General features: G+C 45.7%; 1 protein-coding gene across 1 annotated transcript in view; it reads left to right on the plus strand.

Moving 5' to 3' along the window:
• Positions 1-3,125: 3,125 nt before the first annotated feature.
• The window catches only part of TCF24 (transcription factor 24), a 30,859-nt gene continuing 11,214 nt past the window's right edge, over positions 3,126-22,770 (plus strand). Inside the window, exon 1 of the mRNA XM_075589029.1 lies at positions 3,126-3,576. Within this exon, the coding sequence (XP_075445144.1) occupies positions 3,130-3,576 (447 nt within the window). The 5' untranslated portion in view covers positions 3,126-3,129. The remainder of the gene's footprint in view (positions 3,577-22,770) is intronic.

The following is a 22,770-nucleotide window of genomic DNA, read 5'->3' on the forward strand; positions in this document are numbered from 1 at the left end:
ATCATTGCTGTATCATCACCAAGCTGTACGAATCCAGCACCCTGATAAAGTAACCAAATTGGAGATAGCCAGATTACAACAGTCATGTAAAAATAAACTGTAGACCTCATCTCTCCGTAATGTCGTCTTGACATTTATTAATTGAGTTAATTTCAGAAAGTCTTCTAGCTGTAAAACTGGAACAAAACCAGTGCGACAAAGTGCACCAGATTTATTAAAGGAAAAGGCCCATAGATAGAGACCCTGCCCTGTAGAACCAGAGCAATAGGGACACAGCCAGGACGCGGCTGCATCCTGGATCAGGGTGATCTGGGACCAGATGAACCATCTGTGCTACATAAGAAACAAGGATTGGGATGATCGATATCAGCGCTGCTCCGGTAGATGACAGACTCACCAGGTAAGGTAAAAACAATTTATTAAAACTACATAAAACGGATACTAAAGAACATAACAAAAAGGCCTCCTCCCACGCATTTCGGGCGAGTTCGCCCTTTCTCAAGGAGAAACGCGTGGGAGGAGGCCTTTTTGTTATGTTCTTTAGTATCCGTTTTATGTAGTTTTAATAAATTGTTTTTACCTTACCTGGTGAGTCTGTCATCTACCGGAGCAGCGCTGATATCTATCATCCCAATCCTTGTTTGCATTCTGATCGCGGTCGCGCAGGAAGCGTGTCATTCACCTCTTCAAGGGAACACATGGCCGGGAGAAGCAGAGGGGACGGACCATTGTGAGCTGCGTGAGCTTTATCCATGGGCTGCTGCATCTGCGTCCGCTGGCCCCACATGGGAAGCGGGTCTGCAAGCGGCTCTTACCCCGCATCTCCAGAAGGCTACTTTCCTGCTCCACACATCTCCTTATTCAAGCTGAACAGCCGTGGGGGATATCCTAGAGTGGAGAGACGGTCTCCTTGGACATATTCATCTGTGCTACATAGACTATTTATTAAAGGTGGTACCATCAACGAGGGACCCACCCACTGTAGAGGCGGAGGCGTCGTGGTTCATCAATGGATCCGTGGATACCATCTGCATCATCTGCACGCCTGGGTGTGGACACACCCGGCAGGTACCTCATCTCACCAAGTGCACCAACCATACTAGTGGGGCATCGCTGTCACACACACATGGGATGGTGAGTGACTCTGTAGACACCAGGGTGTTGTGTGCTCAGAGGTACCCTAGTACTTGGGAAAGTACACCCAGTGAGGGTGAGGACACAGTGCAGGGGAGCACGGTGAAGGGGTACGGCCCTGCAAGGCTTGTATGTTTTGGAGTGTTAGTATTATTAGTCTGTGCAGTAAAACTGTTATACCTATACAAGTGTTTTTTTATTGCATGGGGTTCCTGTAACGGGGTAATTCAACACAATAGAATCCTGTACAGGTGGAGACGCTACCGATCACCAACTCAGGTACACCCCAGGTTCCCAGCAGTGAAGGCACAGGTTTCCTGTGAGCCACAGGTATCGCACCACACACACCGTAGCCCCATATCTCTCAGGGGGTGGGGGAAAGTGCGCTACACACATACATACATACATACATACATACATACATACTAAGAGAAGATTCAGAAGAGATTGATAGACACGTGGAGATGCAGATTTTGGTAAATCTCATTGTGTTATGAGCTGTACTTTACTCCTTCTAAACTCATCCTCTGTGGTCTCCCACTTGTCACCACGTGACTCACTGTTGCAAAATATATTAAAAAGTACAGTACCTTGATATTTCAGTGCTAAGAAACACTGAGAGAAAATGTAATTCTTTAATATAGGCCAACGTGGCCACGCTTCATCAGTGTAACGCTCGTGCTGCCCACAAACCAGACAAGACCCCAGTACTGAGGTAGGAAGGGAGTACACCCCACACCCACAGCAGCGGAGGCGTGCCTTAAGGGTGGTTTGTAACGTTGCCGGGTCTGGGCTGGAGATAGAGGGTTAGTCGGTATACTTGCCGGGTCCTGGATTGGAGAATGTAGAATTGTGGAAGTCCGTAAGCCGAGGTCCGGGATTAGAGAGAGCTGCGTAGTCGGTTTCCGTGGAGCCAAGTTCAGGGGTTAGAGAGGTACACGTAGTCGAGGGTATGCCGAGGTCGAGATCCAGAGAGGGTTCACAAACAGGCCGGGTCGGTAACCAAGTGATAACTGCAAGACAAACGAGAGAGCAAAGCACTAGGCTACGAGAGGTTATGCTGAGCACTGACTGAGTGCAGGAACAGGATATATAAAGGAACAGGAAACCAATAGCAGTGGGGGCGGAGTGGAGGCTCGTCCCCAGCGGAGACTGGGATAGGTTCACATGAGACAAGGGGCAATTAATGCTTGACACGCAGCTGGGGATCGTTGTGCAACGTCCCGCGTGAGCGCCGCGTGCTAGGGAGGCACGACGCGTCAGAGGAGGCAGAGTCAAGCTCGGTGGCAGCAGCAGAAGAGGAGCGGGTACACGCGCGCTCTGTAACTGGAGCGGGGTGCGCGCACGGGCAGAGAGGAGAGAGGAGGCAGCGGCAGCTGCGGTACTTTCGGGAGGTAAGGAGGGAACACGCCGCAAGGGACGTGTTCCCCGATTCCTTACAATCAGGGACTTTACAGTATTGTTTTAAAACTCGACAGCAAAAGTGGTGGAAACAAAGATTTGCTTTCAGTGTAAATGGGTTGTGATCCCATTTAATGGACTAATATGTTGTATTCATATAGGAGAGACCAGGAGAGACCAGTGAGGTTCACAAATCCCTGTACATTTTCATTTATGAAAAACTTGAGTATATATAAATGTATGATCTATTAAAAGGTATCACAAGTTGCAACTAATCCACACTTTTCCAAGACAAATATGACTAATCACAATGTTTTCCACAGGAAATATTTGCTTGGATAAGTCTTTTGCTGTTTTTGGATAAGTCTTTTGCTGTTTTCTACAGCAGTGGAATTTAAGGTGCATAAGCATCATAAACTCCATTATTCCTTATATCAGTTGATTCAGTATTTAAATGTGGACTTATTATTTCACATTTTTGTTGACCTGATATTTCTTTCATGTAGATCCTTGAACCCTTTACCTGAACCATGTTGTGACAGCAGCTTCTGATTGGCCTTTGTGTGTCTGTATCTTGCAGTGACTGGTGTGGATATGGTGGAGAAGGTACAGCGTCCACTGGGGTCCAGTCTGGTGCATGGCAGGGAGGAGGCTCCTGGTGGATCTGAGCGGGACTCACATCTCACCCTAGGACAAGGGAAGGATGAGGGTGGAATAGCCGATGGAAGTCTTGGGAGCAACATGGGAGGTCGCCCAGCTGCTGCAAACGCTGCCCGGGAGAGGAACAGAGTGCAGACCTTGCGCCATGCGTTCCTGGAGCTGCAGAGGACCCTGCCTTCTGTGCCCCCAGACACCAAACTCTCCAAGCTGGATGTGCTTATCTTGGCCACAACCTACATTGCCCACCTTACCCGAAGCCTGCAGGAGGAAGATGAGGGCAGCTCCAGCCACCATCCCACCTCACGTAGCAACACCAGCAACCATAGCCCAGAACTACTGGGGACCCTGCACAATGGTGATGGATACCTGCACCCTGTTAAGGTATGGAAATCGTCTACTAGATTGGCCAAGGGAGGTCATGTAAAAAAATCCTCCTGCTTAGGGTACAAACGGTACAAGGTTTGAAGGTCATGTGAAAATCATTGCACTGTCACATGGCTAAATGTGAGGAAGTACTTGTATTCATGGACAAGCCGTCTAACAGAGGTAGTGGGGGCTAATACAGTAAGATTCAAACATGCTTGGGATGGATATAAAAGAATATCATAAATACAAAAGATAGCCAAGGATTAAATCGGGTCAGTTTTAGAGTACATAGGAAAAAGGGAGGCTAGATGGGTCAAGAAGTTCCTATCTACCATCCAATTCTATGTTTCTATACCAAATAAAAATATAACCTGTCAGCATGTTCCCATGTCTCAGACAGGTCTGCAACCAGGGGCGTAGCTGTAGCCCGGGCAAAGCCAGAGGGACCACACTTTAGGGGGACCCACTCTCCCCCCCCTTCTGTAGAAACAGGCAGGGGGAGATGGCATGCGGCGGTGGGCCCCCGGCGTTACAGAGGCAGAGCAGGACAGCAGGGGAGGAGCGTGACCCAGCAGTCTGACCCGAAGGTCTTTCTTACTTCCGTTGTCTGCTGGTAGAGCGCGCTCCTCACCTCGTGCCGTCCTGCTCTGCCTCTGTAACAAGTGCTTATTCTTCTACCAGCTTATCCTTTAACGCCAGGGGCCCGCCGCCACATACCATCTCCCCCCGCCTGTCTCCATTACCACAGGTAGGCACGGAGGAGGAGGGGGGAGATCTGATGAGGGGGAGAGCAGCGGATGATGATGAGGGGGAGAGCAGCGGATGATGATGATGAGGGGGAGAGCAGCGGATGATGATGATGATGATGGGGAGAGCAGCGGGTGATGATGATGATGATGATGATGATGATGATGATGATGATGATGATGATGATGATGATGATGCATGGGAGAGCAGATGATAATGATGATGATGGGGAGAGCAGATGATGATGATGGGGAGAGCAGATGATGATGATGATGAGGGGGAGAGCAGATGATGATGAGGGGGAGAGCAGATGATGATGATGATGATGAGGGGGAGAGCAGATGATGATGATGATGAGGGGAAGAGCTGATGATGATGATGATGAGAGCAGATGATGATGACGGGGAGAGCAGATGATGATGACGGGGAGAGCAGATGATGATGATTATGACGGGGAGAGCAGATGGTGATGATGATGATGATGGGGAGAGCAGCGGATGATGATGATGATGATGCGGGGGAGAGCAGATGATGATGATGATGATGGGGAGAGCAGATGATGATGATGATGATGATGAGGGGGAGAGCAGATGATAATGAGGGGGAGAGCAGATGATGATGATGATGAGTAGGAGAGCAGATGATGATGATGATGATGAGGGGAAGAGCTGATGATGATGATTATGAGGGGGAGAGCAGATGGTGATGATGATGATGAGGGGGAGAGCAGATGATGATGATGGGGAGAGATGATGATGAGGGGGAGAGCACATGATGATGATGATGATGACGATGAGGGGGAGAGCACATGATGATGATGATGATGATGATGAGGGGGAGAGCAGATGATGATGATGATGATGAGGGGGAGAGCAGATGATGATGAGGGGGAGAGCAGATGATAATGATGATGATAAGGGGGAGAGCTGCTGCTGCTGCTGATGGGGAGATTTGATGATGATGATGATGCTGATGACGATGAGGGGGAGAGCAGATGATGATGATGATGATTATGAGGGGGCGATCAGATGATGATGCCGATGATGATGAGGGGGAGAGCAGATGATGATGAAGATGATGATGGGCAGGGGAGAGCTGCTGCTGCTGCTGCTGATGATGATGATGATGATGATGATGATGATGATGATGATGAGGGGCAGATCTAATGAAGATGATCTGCTGCTGCTGCTGATGATGATGAGGGGGAGAGCAGATGATGATGATTATGTGGGGAGAGCAGATGATGATGATGGAGAGAGCAGATGATGATGCTGATGAGGGGGAGAGCAGATGATGATGATGATGATGAGGGGGAGAGCAGATGATGACGATGATGATGAGGAGAGCAGATGATGAAGATGATGATGATGATGAGAAGGAGAGCAGATGATGATGAAGATGATGAAGATGATGATGATGAGGAGGAGGAGGAGAGGAGCAGATGATGATGATGATGATGATGATGATGATGATGATGATGATGATGATGATGATGATGATGATGATGATGGGGAGAGCAGATGATGATGATGATGATGATGGGGAGAGCAGATGATGATAATGATGGGGAGAGCAGATGATGATGATGATGAGGGGGAGAGCAGATGATGATGAGGGGGAGAACAGATGATGATGATGATGATGAGGGGGAGAGCAGATGATGATGATGATTATGAGGGGGAGAGCAGATGATGATGATGATGATGATGATGATGAGGGGAAGAGCTGATGATGATGATGATGATGAGAGCAGATGATGATGACGGGGAGAGCAGATGATGATGATGATGAGGGGGAGAGCAGATGATGATGATGATTATGAGGGGGAGATCAGATGATGATGCCGATGATGATGAGGGGGAGAGCAGATGATGATGAAGATGATGATGGGGAGGGGAGAGCTGCTGCTGCTGCTGCTGATGCTGCTGCTGATGATGATGATGATGAGGGGCAGATCTAATGAAGATGATCTGTTGCTGCTGCTGCTGCTGCTGCTGATGATGATGATGAGGGGGGGAGCTGCTGATGATGAGGGGGAGAACTGCTGATGATGATGGAGAGAGCTGCTGCTGATGATGATGGGGAGAGCAGATGATGATGATGATGATGAGGGGATGAGCAGATGATGATGATGATGAGTGGGAGAGCAGATGATGATGAGGAGGAGGAGAGCAGATGATGATGATGATGATGATGGGGAGAGTAGATGATGATGATGGGGAGAGTAGATGATGATGAGGGGGAGAATAAATGATGATGACGATGATGAGGGGGAGAGTAGATGATGATGTAGATGACGATGATGAGGGGGAGAGTAGATGATGATGTAGATGACGATGATGAGGGGGAAAGTAGATGATGATGATGATGATGATGATGATGATGATGATGAGGGGGAGAGTAGATGATGATGATGATGATGATGATGATGATGATGATGATGAGGGGGAGAGATGATGATGATGATGATGATGATGATGATGATGATGATGATGATGATGATGATGATGATGATGATGATGATGATGATGATGATGATGATGATGATGATGAGGGGGAGAATAGATGATGATGATGATGATGAGGGGGAGAGTAGATGATGATGATGATGATGAGGGGGAGAGTAGATGATGATGATGATGATGAGGGGGAGAGTACATGATGATGATGATGATGAGGGGGAGAGTACATGATGATGATGATGGGGAGAGTAGGTGATGGTGATGGTGTTGGTGATGATGAGGGGGAGAGCAGATGATGATGAGGGGGAGAGCAGATGATGATGATGATGATTATGATGAGGGGGAGAGCAGATGATGATGATGATGATTATGATGAGGGGGAGAGCAGTTGATGATGATGATGATTATGATGAGGGGGAGAGCAGATGATGATGATGATGATGATGATGATGATGATGATGATGATGATGATGATGATGATGATGATGATGATGATGATGATGATGATGGGGAGAGCAGATGATGATGATGATGGGGAGAGCAGATGATGATGATGATGATGATTATGAGGGGGAGAGCAGATGATGATGATGATTATGAGGGGGAGAGCAGATGATGATGATGATTATGAGGGGGAGAGCAGATGATGATGATGATGATGAGGGGAAGAGCTGATGATGATGATGATGATGAGTTCAGATGATGATGACGGGGAGAGCAGATGATGATGATGATGATGATGATGATGATGATGATGATGGCGAGAGCAGATGATGATGATTATGGGGAGAGCAGATGATGATGATGGGGAGAGCAGATGATGATGATGATGATGATGAGGGGGAGAGCAGATGATGATGATGATGATGATGATGATGATGATGATGATGATGATGATGATGATGATGATGATGATGATGATGATGATGGAGAGAGATGATGATGAGGGGGAGAGCAGATGATGATGATGATGATGATGATGATGATGATGATGATGATGAGGGGGAGAGCAAATTATGATGATGATGATGAGGGGGAGAGCAGATGATGATGATGATGATGAGGGGAGAGCAGATGATGATGATGATGATGAGGGGGAGTGCAAATGATGATGATGATGATGATGATGATGAGGGGGAGAGCAGATGATGATGATGATGATGATGATGATGATGATGATGATGATGATGATGATGATGATGATGATGATGATGGGGAGAGATGATGATGTGGGGGAGAGCAGATGATGATGATGATGAGGGGAAGAGCAGATGATGATGATGATGATGAGGGGGAGAGCAAATGATGATGATGATGATGATGAGGGGGAGAGCAGATGATGATGATGATGATGATGATGATGATGAGGGGGAGAGCTGCTGCTGCTTATGATGGGGAGATTTGATGATGATGATGATGCTGCTGCTGATGATGATGAGGGGGAGATCTGATGAGGGGCAGATCTAATGAAGATGATCTGCTGCTGCTGCTGCTGATGATGATGATGATGATGAGGGGGAGAGCAGATGATGATGATTATGTGGGGGAGAGCAGATGATGATGATGGAGAGAGCAGATGATGACGATGATGAGGAGAGCAGATGATGATGATGAAGATGATGATGATGAGGAGGAGAAGAGCAGATGATGATGATGATGGGGAGAGCAGATGATGATGATGATGGGGAGAGCAGATGATGATGATGATGATGATGATGATGATGATGGGGAGAGCAGATGATGATGATGATGATGATGGGGAGAGCAGATGATGATGATGATGATGATGATGATGATGATGATGATGATGATGATGATGATGATGATGATGATGGGGAGAGCAGATGATGATGATGATGATGATGGGGAGAGCAGATGATGATGATGATGGGTGAGCAGATGATGATGATGATGATGGGGAGAGCAGATGATGATGATGATGATGGGGAGAGCAGAAGATGATGATGATGATGATGATGATGCAGATGATGATGAGGGGGAGAGCAGATGATGATGAAGATGATGATGGGGAGGGGAGAGCTGCTGCTGCTGCTGCTGCTGATAATGCTGATGATGATGAGGGGCAGATCTAATGAAGATGATGTGCTGCTGCTGCTGCTGCTGCTGCTGCTGCTGCTGCTGCTGCTGATGATGATGATGATGATGATGATGGGGAGAGCTGCTTATGGTGAGGGGGAGAGCTGCTGCTGCTGCTGATGATGATGGGGAGGGCAGATGATGATGATGATGATGATGATGATTATGAGGGGGTGAGCAGATGATGATGATAATGAGGAGGAGGGGATGAGCAGATGATGATAATGATGCGGGGGAGAGATGATGATGATGAGTGGGAGAGCAGATGATGATGATGAGGAGGAGGAGGAGGCGAGCAGATGATGATGATGATGGGGAGAGTAGATGATGATGATGGGGAGAGTAGATGATGATGATGAGGGGGAGAGTAGATGATGATGATGATGATGAGGGGGAGAGTAGATGATGAGGGGGAGAGTAGATGAGGATGAGGAGGATGATGAGGGGGATAGTAGATGATGATGATGATGATGATGAGGGGGAGAGTAGATGATGATGATGATGATGGGGAGAGTAGATGATGATGATGATGAGGGGGAGAGCAGATGAGGATGATGATGGGGAGAGCAGATGATGATGAGGATGATGATGAGGATGATGATGGGGAGAGCAGATGATGATGAGGGGGAGAGCAGATGATGTTGATGATGAAGAGGGGGATAGCAGATGATGTTGATGTTGATGATGATGATGGGGAGAGCTGATGATGATGAGGAGGATGAGGGGGAGAGCAGATGATGAAGATGGGGAGAGATGATGATGATGATGATGATGATGATGATGATGATGATGATGATGATGATGATGATGATGATGATGATGATGATGATGATGCAGATGATGAGGAAGATGAGGGGGAGAGCAGATGATGATGATGATGAGGATGGGGAGAGCTGCTGATGATGATGATGATGATGATGAGGATGATGATGAGGATGAGGATGGGGAGAGGTGATGATGATGATGAGGGGGAGAGCTAATGATGATGATGATGATGATGAGGGGGAGAGGTGATGAGGGGGAGAGCTGATGATGATGATGAGTGGGGGAGCTGATGATGGTAAGTGGGAGATCTGATGAGGGGCAGATCTAATGATGATGATGATGATGATGATGATGAGGGGGTGTGCTGATGATGATGATGAGGGGAGAGAGCTGCTGCTGATGATGATGAGGGGATAGTTGATGATGTGGAGAGATCTGATAATGAGGGGGAGAGTAGATGATGATGATGATGAGGAGAGTAGATGATGATGATGAGGGAGGGGAAGAGCAGATGCAGATGATGATGATGATGAGGATGATGATGGGGAGACCAGATGATGATGATCAGGATGAGGGGGAGAGCAGATGATGTTCATGATGATGAGGGGGAGAGCAGATGATGTTGATGTTGATGATGATGATGGGGAGAGCTGATGATGTTGATGTTGATGATGATGGGGAGAGCTGATGATGATGGGGAGAGATGATGATGATGATGATGATGATGATGATGATGATGATGATGATGATGATGATGATGATGATGATGATGATGATGATGATGATGATGATGATGATGATGATGATGATGATGATGATGGGGAGAGCTGATGATGATGAGGAGGAGGATGAGAGGGAGAGCAGATGATGATGATGATGATGGGGAGAGCTGATGATAATGATGAGGAGGATGAGGGGGAGAGCAGATGATGATGATGATGATGATGAGGATGGGGAGAGCAGATGATGAGGAGGAGGAGGAGAGCAGATGATGATGATGATGGGCAGAGTAGATGATGATGGGGAGAGTAGATGATGATGATGAGGGGGAGAGTAGATGATGATGATGATGATGGGGAGAGTAGATGATGATGTAGATGATGAGGAGGAGGAGGAGAGTAGATGATGATGATGATGATGAGGGGGAGAGTAGATGATGATGATGATGATGATGATGATGATGATGAGGGGGAGAGTACATGATGATGATGAGGGGGAGAGTAGCTGATGATGAGGGGGAGAGTAGATAATGATGATGATGAGGGGGAGAGTAGATGATGATGATGATGAGGGGGAGAGTAGATGATGATGATGAGGGGGAGAGTAGATGATGATGATGATGAGGGGGAGAGTAGATGATGATGATGATGATGATGGGGAGAGTAGATGATGATGATAAGGGGGAGAGTAGATGATGATGATGATGATGATGATGATGATGAGGGGGAGAGCAGATGATGATGATGATGATGGGGAGAGCAGATGATGATAATGATGATGAGGATGATGATGGGGAGAGCAGATGATGATGATGATGATGATGATGATGAGGATGAGGGGGAGAGCAGATGGTGTTGATGAGGGGGAGAGCAGATGATGTTGATGATGATGATGATGGGGAGAGCTGATGATGATGATGATGAGGAGGTTGAGGGGGAGAGCAGATGATGATGATGATGATGATGATGATGATGATGATGATGATGATGATGATGATGATGATGATGATGATGGGGAGAGATGACGATGATGATGAGGGGAGAGCAGATGATGATGATGAGGAGGAGGATGAGGGGGAGAGCAGATGATGATGATGAGGATGGGGAGAGCTGATGATGATGACGATGATGATGACGATGATGAAGATGGGGGGAGCTGATGATGATGGTGTTGATGAGGGGGAGAGCTGATGATGATTATGATGAGGGGGAGAGATGATGATGATGAGGGGGAGAGCTGATGATGAGGGGAAGAGCTGATGATGATGATGATGAGGGGGAGAGCTGATGATGGTAAGTGGGAGATCTGATGAGGGGCAGATCTAATGAAGATGATATGATGATGTTGATGATGATGGGGAAGAGCTGATGATTATGATGGGGGAAGAGCTGATGATTATGATGATGAGGGGGATAGTTGATGATGTGGAGAGATCTGATGATGAGGGGGAGAGATGATGATGATGAGGGGGAGAGTAGATGATGATGATGATGAGGGGGAGAGTAGATGATAATGATGATGATGAGGGGGAGAGTAGATGATGATGATGATGATGATGATGATGGGGAGAGTAGATGATGATGATGATGATGATGATGATGATGATGATGATGATGATGATGATGATGATGATGATGATGATGATGATGATGATGATGATGATGATGATGATGATGGGGAGAGTAGATGATGATGATGAGGGGGAGAGTAGATGATGATGATGATGATGATGAGGGGGAGAGTAGATGATGATGTAGATGATGAGGAGGAGGAGAGTAGATGATGATGATGATGATGAGGGGGAGAGTAGATGATGATGATGATGATGATGATGATGATGATGATGATGAGGGGGAGAGTAAATGATGATGATGATGATGATGATGATGAGGGGGAGAGTAGATGATGATGATGATGATGATGATGATGATGATGATGATGATGATGATGATGGGGAGAGTACATTATGATGATGAGGGGGAGAGTAGATGATGATGAGGGGGAGAGTAGATGATGATGATGATGAGGGGGAGAGTAGATGATGATGATGATGAGGGGGAGAGTAGATGATGATGATGATGAGGGGGAGAGTAGATGATGATGATGAGGGGGAGAGTAGATGATGATGATGATGGGGAGAGTAGATGATGATGATGAGGGGGAGAGTAGATGATGATGATGATGATGATGATGAGGGGGAGAGCAGATGATGATGATGATGGGGAGAGCAGATGATGATAATGATGATGAGGATGATGATGCGGAGAGCAGATGATGATGATGATGATGATGATGATGATGATGATGAGGATGAGGGGGAGAGCAGATGGTGTTGATGAGGGGGAGAGCAGATGATGTTGATGATGATGATGATGATGATGGGGAGAGCTGATGATGATGATGAGGAGGAGGTTGAGGGGGAGAGCAGATGATGATGATGATGATGATGATGATGATGATGATGATGATGATGGGGAGAGATGATGATGATGATGATGATGATGATGATGATGATGATGATGATGATGATGATGATGATGATGATGATGATGATGATGATGACGATGATGGGGAGAGATGACGATGATGATGAGGGGAGAGCAGATGATGATGAGGAGGAGGAGGATGAGGGGGAGAGCAGATGATGATGATGAGGATGGGGAGAGCTGACGATGATGACGATCATGATGACGATGATGATGATGAAGATGGGGGGAGCTGATGATGATGGTGTTGATGAGGGGGAGAGCTGATGATGATTATGATGAGGGGGAGAGATGATGATGATGAGGGGGAGAGCTGATGATGAGGGGAAGAGCTGATGATGATGATGATGATGAGGGGGAGAGCTGATGATGGTAAGTGGGAGATCTGATGAGGGGCAGATCTAATGAAGATGATATGATGATGTTGATGATGATGGGGGAAGAGCTGATGATTATGATGGTTAAGAGCTGATGATTATGATGGTGAGGGGGATAGTTGATGATGTGGAGAGATCTGATGATGAGGGGGAGAGATGATGATGATGAGGGGGAGAGTAGATGATGATGATGATGAGGGGAGAGTAGATGATAATGATGATGATGATGAGGGGGAGAGATGATGATGATGATGATGATGATGATGATGATGATGATGATGATGATGATGATGATGATGATGATGATGATGATGATGATGATGATGATGATGATGATGATGAGGGGGAGAGTAGATGATGATGATGATGATGATGAGGGGGAGAGCAGTTGATGATGATGATGGGGAGAGCAGATGATGATGGGGATGAGGGGGAGAGCAGATGATGTTGATGTTGATGATGATGATGATGGGGAGAGCTGATGATGTTGATGTTGATGATTATGATGGGGAGAGCTGATGATGATGATGATTAGGAGGAGGATGAGGGGGAGAGCAGATGATGATGATGATGATGATGATGATGATGATGATGATGATGATGATGATGGGAGAACAGATGATGATGATGAGGGGAGAGCAGATGATGATGATGAGGAGGAGGAGGATGAGGGGGGGAGCAGATGATGATGATGATGAGGGCGAGAGATGATGATGATGATGATGATGATGATGATGATGATGATGATGATGATGATGATGATGAGGGGGAGAGATGATGATGATGAGGGGGAGAGATGATGATGGTGATGAGGGGGAGAGCTGATGATGGTAAGTGGGAGATCTGATGAGGGGCAGATCTAATGAAGATGATATGATGATGATAATGATGATGAGGGGGAGAGCTGATGATGATGATGAGGGGGAGAGTAGATGGTGATGATGATGATGAGGGGGAGAGTAGATGGTGATGATGATGATTAGGGGGAGAGTAGATGATAATGATGATGATGATGAGTGGGAGAGTAGATGATAATGATGATGATGATGAGGGGGAGAGTAGATGATAATGATGATGATGATGATGAGGGGGAGAGTAGATGATGATCATGATGATGATGAGGGGGGAGTAGATGATGATGATGATGATGATGATGATGATGATGATGATGATGATGATGATGATGATGATGATGATGATGGGGAGAGCAGATGATGATGGGGATGAGGGGGAGAGCAGATGATGTTGATGTTGATGATGATGATGGGGGGTGCTGATGATGTTGATGATTATGATGGGGAGAGCTGATGATGATGATGATTAGGAGGAGGATGAGAGGGAGAGCAGATGATGATGATGATGATGATGGGAGAGCAGATGATGATGAGGAGGAGGAGGATGAGGGGGGAGCAGATGATGATGATGATGAGGGGGAGAGTTGATGATGATGAGGGGGAGAGATGATGATGATGATGAGGGGGAGAGATGATGATGATGAGGGGGAGAGATGATGATGATGAGGGGGAGAGATGATGATGATGGGGAGAGATGATGATGATGATGGTGATGATGAGGGGGAGAGCTGATGATGGTAAGTGGGAGATCTGATGAGGGGTAGATCTAATGAAGATGATGATGATGATGATGATGATGATGATGATGATGATGATGATGATGATGATGATGATGATGATGATGATGATGATGATGATGATGATGATGATGATGATGATGATGATGGGGAGAGCAGATGATGATGGGGATGAGGGGGAGAGCAGATGATGTTGATGTTGATGATGATGATGGGGGGAGCTGATGATGTTGATAATTATGATGGGGAGAGCTGATGATGATGATGATTAGGAGGAGGATGAGAGGGAGAACAGATGATGATGATGATGATGATGATGATGGGAGAGCAGATGATGATGATGAGGAGGAGGAGGAGGAGGGGGGAGCAGATGATGATGATGATGATGAGGGGGAGAGATGATGATGATGAGGGGGAGAGATGATGATGATGGGGAGAGATGATGATGATGATGATGATGAGGGGGAGAGATGATGATGATGAGGGGGAGAGATGATGATGATGGTGATGATGAGGGGGAGAGCTGATGATGGTAAGTGGGAGATCTGATGAGGGGTAGATCTAATGAAGATGATATGATGATGATAATGATGATGAGGGGGAGAGCTGATGATGATGATGAGGGGGAAAGATGATGATGATGATGAGGGGAGAGAGCTGCTGATGATGATGATGGGGGAATAGCTGATGATTATGATGATGAGGGGGATAGTTGATGATGTGGAGAGATCTGATGATGAGGGGGAGAGATGATGATGATGATGATGATGATGATGATGATGATGATGATGATGATGATGATGATGATGATGATGATGATGATGATGATGATGATGATGATGATGATGGGGAGATCTGAGGACGAGGGGCAGATCTGATGATGATGTGGAGAGATATGATGATGAGAAGGGGGGATATGAGGAGGAGGGGAGAGATGATGATGGGTGGGAGAACTGATGATGAGGAGAAGGGGAGTGATGTTGATGAGGATGAGGAGAGATGATGATGAGGATGGGGAGAGCTGATGATGATGGGGAGAGCTGATGATGATGATGGGGAGATCTTATGATGATGAGAGGCAGATCTAATGATGATCTGCTGATGTGGAGAGATCTGCTGCTGCTGCTGCTGCTGCTGCTGCTGCTGCTGCTGCTGCTGATGATGATGATGATGATGGGGGGGATAGTTGATGATGTGGGGAGATCTGATAATGATGATGTGGAGGAGGGGGAGAGCTGATGATGATGGGAGGGAGATCAGATGTTGATGAGGATGCGGATGCTGATGATGATGAGGGGCAGAACTGCTGCAGCTGATGATGATGATGGGGATAGTTGATGTGGAGAAATCTGATGATGATGTGGAGAGCTGAGGAGGAAGGGGGGAGATTATGAGGGGGAGAGATGATGAGAAGGAGGGGGAGAGATGATGATGGTGATGATGATGATGAGGGGGAGAGGTGATGGTGATGAGGAGGCGGAGAAGGGATGGTGAGAGAGAGGATCAGGGAGAGAATGGGGAGGGAGAAAACATTGCAGTCAGTATTAATATTAATGGAGCCCTGAATTATTATTTTTTTGCCCGGGGACCTGCGCATGTCTAGCTATGCCACTGTCTGCAACCCTGTCTTTCCCCATTATCACTTAGCATGCAGCGCTTTCACTGCAGCCAGCGATTCTGGGTAATGATATGCAAGTGAGCACTGACAGTGTCACCTTTTACATCTTGTAAATGTTAACATGGAGCCCTATAAACTTATGCCCGCCGCATTACACGGCTTTTCAGAACAGCCCTGGATTAAAGAAGTGCATAACCAGTAAACCTACTCGCAGCTGTATGTTTCTATAAAAGCACAGTGATCAAAGTGTGATGGCACATGGGGATGTGGAGTAACACCACTTTTTACAAACCCAGAGTACCAAAAAAAAAAAAAGGAAGACAAAGGTTTATTCTAGGGATACTCTCCCTCTTTTCTGTTTCTATAGCGTAAATGTTGTATGTCTTTTTTTAAATCTTCCCTTTCTCAATCCATTTTCATTCATTTTCTAAAATCAAGTACAGTACCCCTACAAGATTGCACTTTGCAGCCAAAATCTGCTTGTTGCTGTACCCTTAAATAACCTCCTCTGTTTGGTTATTGTTAGAACATTTTAGGTTCTCAGTTTGGCTGAGATATCAGTCCTGCTAGTATTCTGATTTCATGCAAACGCCTTCCATCATTGAACCTTAGTAGTTATAAAAAGATATCAATACTAGATAGAATGGAAGGAACACTGGACACGCTATTTTCTAATATATTTATATAAAAAGGCATGCATGTATTCATACATGTGTAACCCATCTACCCCCCCCCCCTGGTCGCAGATCGGACCCCTAGGGTGTACTGAGGGCTGGCTACATGTCTGTGGGTGGTGCATACCTGCTGGTAACAGGAGGGCCTGAGTCTCCCGTGGTGGTATGGGGGACAACAGGGACAGGCTTCTGGGGTACATGCCTTTATCTTCTAGTGGTGCAGCGCCTCCATCTCTGTCAAGCCCTATCAGGGTAGGGTGAAATCCTTCCAGAGAAACCCCTCCAAGGGGTGAGAGATTTCAGTCTCAGTCTTTTGGGTAAAAGTAATAGCACAGTCTTTTATTGTACAGCAGCACACAGCAGATCATGTACAATGGTCTCTTCCTCCTCCTCCTCCTTCTCCTCCAGACTGTACACCTTCAGGATGGGCTGTCTGGGGCTCGCACTGCTCCCTGCCTCCACCCCAAGGTACAGACACTCAGGATGGGGCTAGCTCTTCCCTCACCCCCTAGGCAGGGTGAGGGGCACTGGTCCACCAAAGTTATATCAACTCTACTCAGTCTGGCCTGAGCTTCTCCTCCAAATGTAATACATCACTCCACTCTCAACATAGGACTCTGCTCTTCGCACTAAATTGGCTGTGCACTGCCCTTTATGACTTTGGCAGGCCCCTCCCCTATGTCTCTTGCCTTAGACACAGAGTCAGGGTGCTTACCTCCACCAATCAGGGCAGGGCTTGAAGCGGGGGAAACTCATGATAACTACTGGCAGCCTGCCCTTAGCAGGACGTACACCAGTAGGAGGAAAGACATATAGCCCTATTTCTTACCAGGGCTACACATGGAATGGTGCATATTTCATACGTGTGTGTGTGTGTATTGTGTATTGTGTATTGTGGGGAGGAGGGTAGTGTGTGTGTGTGTGTGTGTGGATGGGGATATTGCTTGTGTGTGTCACAACACCCTGTGTGTTGCATGAGTGCATTGTGGTGTGGGGGGTATTGTCAGGGTGGGGGGCAGGCGGAGACAACCAGGACTGGTGGTTATGTGGGGCCCAGCTGATCAGCCTGCGCTTCAAGTTGGGCCCGACCTCGGGCCAGGCCCAGCTGCCGACCCTCTTGCGGCTGGGCCCCTGGCTCTCTCTCAGCTGCAGGCCTCTTCCTCACTCTGTCCCACCCTAGTTTCCAACGCCTCTCTAATGTCAGCACGCCGGAAGTAAGCTTGACCCAGCTTCCGTCGCGTTGGAAACTCGGCGTGCGACAGAGTGAGGAAGAGGCCTGCAGCTGAAGGAGAGCAGGGGCCAGGCCGCAAGAGAACCGGCAGCTGGGCCTGGCCAGAGGTTGGGCCCAACTTGCAGCGCCGGCCGGCCGGGCCCCCCACAGACACCAGGTAAGCCTGTTTTTTTATATATGTATTGGGGGAGGGGGGGTATATATTTTTTCTTTTTATATGTATTGGGGGGGGTATATATTTTTTCTTTTTATATGTATTGGGGGGATGTATTTTTTATATGTATTGGGGGGTGAGGATGTTTTTTATATGTATTGGGGGAGGGGGGGTATTTTTTAATATGTATTGGGGTGGGGTATTTTTTAATATGTATTGGAGGGGGATTTTTAAATATGTTTTGAGGGTGGGTGTATTTTTTATATGTATTGGGGGGGTTATTTTATTTATTTTTGTAACTTAATTTTTTATTAATCGTTTTACAGGGTATGGGGGGGGTGGATACAAAAAAAAAGAGGGGGTGTTAGGGGAGAGGGGTGTGGGTGTATTTTTATATGTATTGGGGGGGCGGGTGTGTATTTTTATATGTATTGTGGAGTGGATGTATTTTTTATATGTATGGGGGGGTATTTTTTATATGTATTGGGGGTGTATTTTTAATATGTATTGGGGGGTGGGGTGTGTATTTTTAATATGTGGTGGGGTGTATTTTGTATATGTATTGGGGTGGAGATGTATATTTTTAATATGGATTGGGGGTGCGGGGTGTATTTTTATTATGTATTGGGGTGTGGGGGGTGGGTGTATTTTTATTATGTATTGCGGGGTGGGGGTTATATATATTAAGGGGGTTGGTTTTTTTGGTATGCTTATTGTGGGGGGGGATTGAGTGAGCGTGGGGTAATTGACGGAAGGTGGGGGCAAGTGAGAGGAGAGAGGGGGTGAGGAAGGGATTGAGTGAGGAAAAGAGGGAGTAAGAGTGAGACGCAGGGGAGAGAAATACATACGAGGTGAGAGGGGGTGAGTGAGGAAGAGGGAGTGAGACGGAGAGATAAATACAAGGGAAGAGGGTGGGAAATAGAGGGGGCTCGTGAGGTGTGAAATGGGTTGGGGGGGAGAGAATACAGCCAAGGGGGAAGGGGGTCAGATGTAACTCTAGTCCTAGGCTCTTGAATTAACAGACACTCATCACCAAAGGTGATTGGATAAAGATTGTGCAAACCATTTAAAACATCTGTTTGCCAAGGAAATGTCTATACAGCAAGTCCCCGCTTCTCGGCGCCCCGCTTTTCGGTGATCCGCTGATACGGCGGCACCGAGAAGGGGGCCGCCATCTCTGCTCAGAGGTCGCGCATGCGCAGAACAGGCTGTGCCACCGGCGTGCATGTGCAGATCGTAGCTTGCGCGCACAGAACGTAGGTCGCACGCGCACAAGGGGGAAATTGCTGGGTTTCGCATGCGCATAGCTGAAAATCGCCCGTTCCACTTGCCAGCGATTTTCACTATACGGCGGGCCCTTAGAACGGAACCCGCCGTATGCCCGGGGCCCTGCTGTATATATATATATGTATATATAACAGTGTTCGACAAACCTATACATTTGCACGCCCCGGGCGAGTGGATTTAACATCGTGGCGAGCTCCTATTGGCCCAAGCAGCACACGTGTGGTACTAGGTGGCGAGTAGATTTTTTTGTTCGGCGAGTAGATTTTTTGGTGATTTGTCGACCACTGTGTGTATATATATATATAAGAGGGAAAGAGTTTTTTGAATGTTAATAATTTATGTTTAATTATACACTGTCAGAGAAGAGATTAGAGGAGAAACCCCTTATTTGACCAAAGTGAATTAATGCGTTCTTCTCAAGGAAGTCTTCTTTCTACCCCCTTTGTATCTAAAGCCCTCTGCCGCCTTAAACCTTTTTCACTGACTGCCCCACACCTCTGGAATGCCCTTCCCCTCAGTACCCGACTAGCACCCTCTCTATCCACCTTTAAGACCCACCTTAAGACACACTTGCTTAAAGAAGCATATGAATAGCACTGTGGATAATCCTGAACACATGATACATAAAGCGTGGCTCCCTGCAGACGCACTTACCAGAACTCCCTCCTACTGTCTCCGTATGTTCTCCCTACCTACCAATTAGACTGTAAGCTCCTCTGGGCAGGGACTCCTCTTCCTTAATGTCTAAAGCACTTATTCCAATGTCCTGTTATTTATATTATCTATTAATTATTTGATCACCACATGTATTACTACTGTGAAGCGCTATGTACATTAATGGCGCTATATAAATAAAGACATACAATACAATACAATGCCAGAGTGTGCTAACCACAGTGATACGTATTAAATGAAGATTATGTGTTTGATATCTTTAAAAATTAAATAAACATACATTTTTTTAATGTGTTTAACAGGACAGTCCTAGGACAAAGCTAAACCAAGGACAGTGGAATGTTAAACAGTTCAAATGTAGCTGATTAACACCTTAAATAAATACATACAAGTGCAAGTATTTGTAGATGAACATAAATAGCAGGTATACTGTACCTGAATTCAGCAGGGAAAATGAAACATATTCATGCATATAAGGAAAGGTGGACCAAACGACAAAACGTGTTAAGGATACTCCTAACAATTCTATCCGTATTTAATAATAGTATACAATCAAGAACAATCTATAATCAATGTAATAGAAATCACAAACCAGTGAAATATGAATATAAATATATGCATGTATATATTTAAATAAACTCTAAAAGTGAATTATAGAGATAATGAATGATAAAAATAACCCCACATTTGTGAATGTCAAAAATAAAATCATGATCAATAATAAAGAATTTATATATGGGTGCTCTAAATGAATAAATATAGAATACAGCTCAAAAACCCTAAGAAGAACCATTCCAGCTGTTCTTCCAAATTCACAAATAGCTACAAAGAAGAGAAGCAAATTCCAAGGCCAAAAACAAGGAAAAAAGACACAGAATATGGTGTAATACGTTCTCAAAGACAATATAGTGGAAGGGCAAATGAAATTAAATATATATATATATATTCTCATTTCCCCGATATAAAATAGACATATCACAACTGTGGCATTATCATCTTCCCGAAATAAAGTCCCTGTATCTTGTACTCAAACCCCATATATATGTGTTAGAGCAGAGATATGTAGATATATAGGGGCCTATTCTTTATGCCTCAATAACCCACTTATGGAGGCCTTTTCAGCCAAAATGCCTACTGCTATTCTGTAAGCCTCAATAAGTGGGCGATAAAGGCACGAATCACCAATTTTTTCAGCCGTCAAAAAAAAATCACCGGGTGAGCCGCGATAAGCCACTTATCGGCAGGGTCTGAAACTCGTGCAATTCTAGTAATCTCGATTAGCTTATCGAGGCTAATAGCGGCTCTAGAATTACGAGTTTCTCCCAAAATCTTCACACCAGGAAAAGTTGGTGTGAGGCTGATGAGAGGCGGCGAGACAGGACTTAGAAAAAAATGCATTTTTCCTGCATCAGATTCATGCTGGGAGTCTCCGGAGCTGATACCCATTAATATTAGCACCGGAGGCCCCCGGCATGAATCCCATGCAATAAAAATGCATTTACAGGCAACTTCATTACCTTAGCGCCCCCCCCCCAAACACATACAGTACAGTTATGGGTAAAATGACTATTATCCAGATATGGATAATAGAGCATTTGCCCATTATAAAATCAAACATTAGCCAGCCAGCATTAATAACGTAACTACATCATTCAACTTAACCCTGCCATCATGAAGGGTTTCCTCGTCAGCATACTGCAAATCCATGTCCTCCGATGTCAGCAAGAATACAAGAAAAAATACAATCTAATGGCCCCTAACCCCTTAATCACCTTAGCGGTTAATAACCGCTATAGTAATTAAGGTGTTAACCCCCGTCCCCTGCTACCCACCCGGGAGGCAAAACCACCCTCTACCCATTGATTGGCACAGTGTTATATCATACCCATATAATATGGACATGATAAGCCACTATAGCACTCAATGGTCAACCTAATAAAAATCATTATGGCCAAAAATACACAATAACAAATACAAAAGCACCTAAAAATCCCAACAATAAAAGAATTAAAAAGCCTAATAGTAAACATGAATAATATTTATCTATAGCCAAAACAGCAAAATAATAAAAATTGTTATTTCAAAACGTAAGAAATAAATTATTAAATTAAATAAACACCTATCAAATTAATTAAATAAATAAAACCCCTAGCCAACAAATCAATTAATTAAAACCACTAGCCAACAAAACAAATAATTAACTTAAAATGCCAACCAATCCTAAAATGTACTAAAAACAAGCCATCCAAATTCAAAACAATTGAGTCCAACCAATAAACAGAAATCGAAAAAATAACAATCAATAGAAAACAAGCATTTGCCAAA

The sequence above is a fragment of the Ascaphus truei genome, chromosome 2, assembly GCF_040206685.1.
Source record: "Ascaphus truei isolate aAscTru1 chromosome 2, aAscTru1.hap1, whole genome shotgun sequence".
Lineage (NCBI taxonomy): Eukaryota > Metazoa > Chordata > Amphibia > Anura > Ascaphidae > Ascaphus > Ascaphus truei.